This window comes from Cryptomeria japonica, chromosome 5 (genome assembly GCF_030272615.1).
Source record: "Cryptomeria japonica chromosome 5, Sugi_1.0, whole genome shotgun sequence".
NCBI classification, from domain to species: domain Eukaryota; kingdom Viridiplantae; phylum Streptophyta; class Pinopsida; order Cupressales; family Cupressaceae; genus Cryptomeria; species Cryptomeria japonica.
In genome coordinates this window covers 640,038,666-640,039,793 of record NC_081409.1, presented here as the reverse complement: position 1 = coordinate 640,039,793, position 1,128 = coordinate 640,038,666, and the positions used below count along the sequence as shown (strand labels likewise).

The following is a 1,128-nucleotide window of genomic DNA, read 5'->3' as shown; positions in this document are numbered from 1 at the left end:
ATTTTAGTTTTACTTTTCTCAACTTTTTGTACAAATAAAGCTTATTTTCTAATTTTGTTACAATTATGTGACACAAGTCACTTTTACCCAAAGGTAATTGAAAATCCCATATTAAGGAATGTTATGTTTGGTTTGTCAAGCTCCTTGTTCACTCCATTTGTTTGCTCTACAATGCAAAGTTCTTCATCCGTGGGGATTACTAATACTTTGACCTTTGAACCAACCTTCTAGATTTCACTTTTGTGAGTTCTATTTTCATAGTTTTTAGTATCATCCATCTCAATACCAAATGTAGTGAGATGAGCACAAATCATTTCTCAAATTTTGGTAGATCCTTCACCAACTCCTCCACTAAATATCAATGCATTGACATTTCCTTCAAGATGAAAAAAAAAATCTCTTAGATACTTCCGAATTCCGTGAATATAAATTTCAACTGCAAGTTTATGCCTCTGACTACCTGCATCAGATGCTTCCAAGATGTTCCTCATGTCCTTGTCACCACAAATGCCATGTAATCCACCTTCATTATTTAATACATAATCAATTTGATTGGAACTCATTTTTTTTTGAGAAACCAATATCTGGTAAATAGCAGGATCAATGTCACCACATCGTGTTGGCATAACAAGCCCTTCTAATGGGGTTACAGCCATAGTTGTATCTATGCACTTCCCATTCTTGATTGCTGCTATGCTAGCTCCAGCTCCAAGATGAAATTCAATTGCATTAACATTTTCTTTTGCCTGCCCCATATATGTTGTTGCTTGATCTAGGAGGAACTAGTAGCTTGTTCCATGAATTCCATAACATCTTAAGCCAAGATTTTCATAGAAAGTATAAGGAATAGCATAGATGTATGCATAAGGAGGGATTGTTGAATGGAAGCCAGTATCAAACACAACAACTTGAGGATACTGGAACAACTCTTCTGCTACTCAGATGCCCTTAATATTTGGAGGGGTGTGTAGGGGTGCCAAGAAGGATGCTTTCTCAATAGTCTTCTTAACTTCTTTAGTAACAAGCATCTAACGAGTTAGGTGCTCTCTTGCATGGACAACCATATGTCCCACACCATAAAGCATGCCTGCTTGTTCTTTCTGCATTTGAAACAACCCCATAAATTTT

General features: G+C 36.3%; 1 protein-coding gene across 1 annotated transcript; it reads right to left on the bottom strand.

The window, feature by feature from the left end:
- Positions 1–317: 317 nt before the first annotated feature.
- LOC131039020 (uncharacterized) lies at positions 318–755 on the bottom strand. The gene has a single exon (XM_057971658.2). The coding sequence runs from the start codon at positions 753–755 to the stop codon at positions 318–320; it is 438 nt and encodes a 145-aa protein (XP_057827641.2).
- Between the last annotated feature and the right edge of the window lie 373 nt (positions 756–1,128).

Coding starts and splice junctions, on each gene's coding strand:
- LOC131039020 (XM_057971658.2), bottom strand. CDS start 755: ATGGGGCAGGCAAAAGAAAATGTTAATGCAATTGAATTTCATCTTGGA.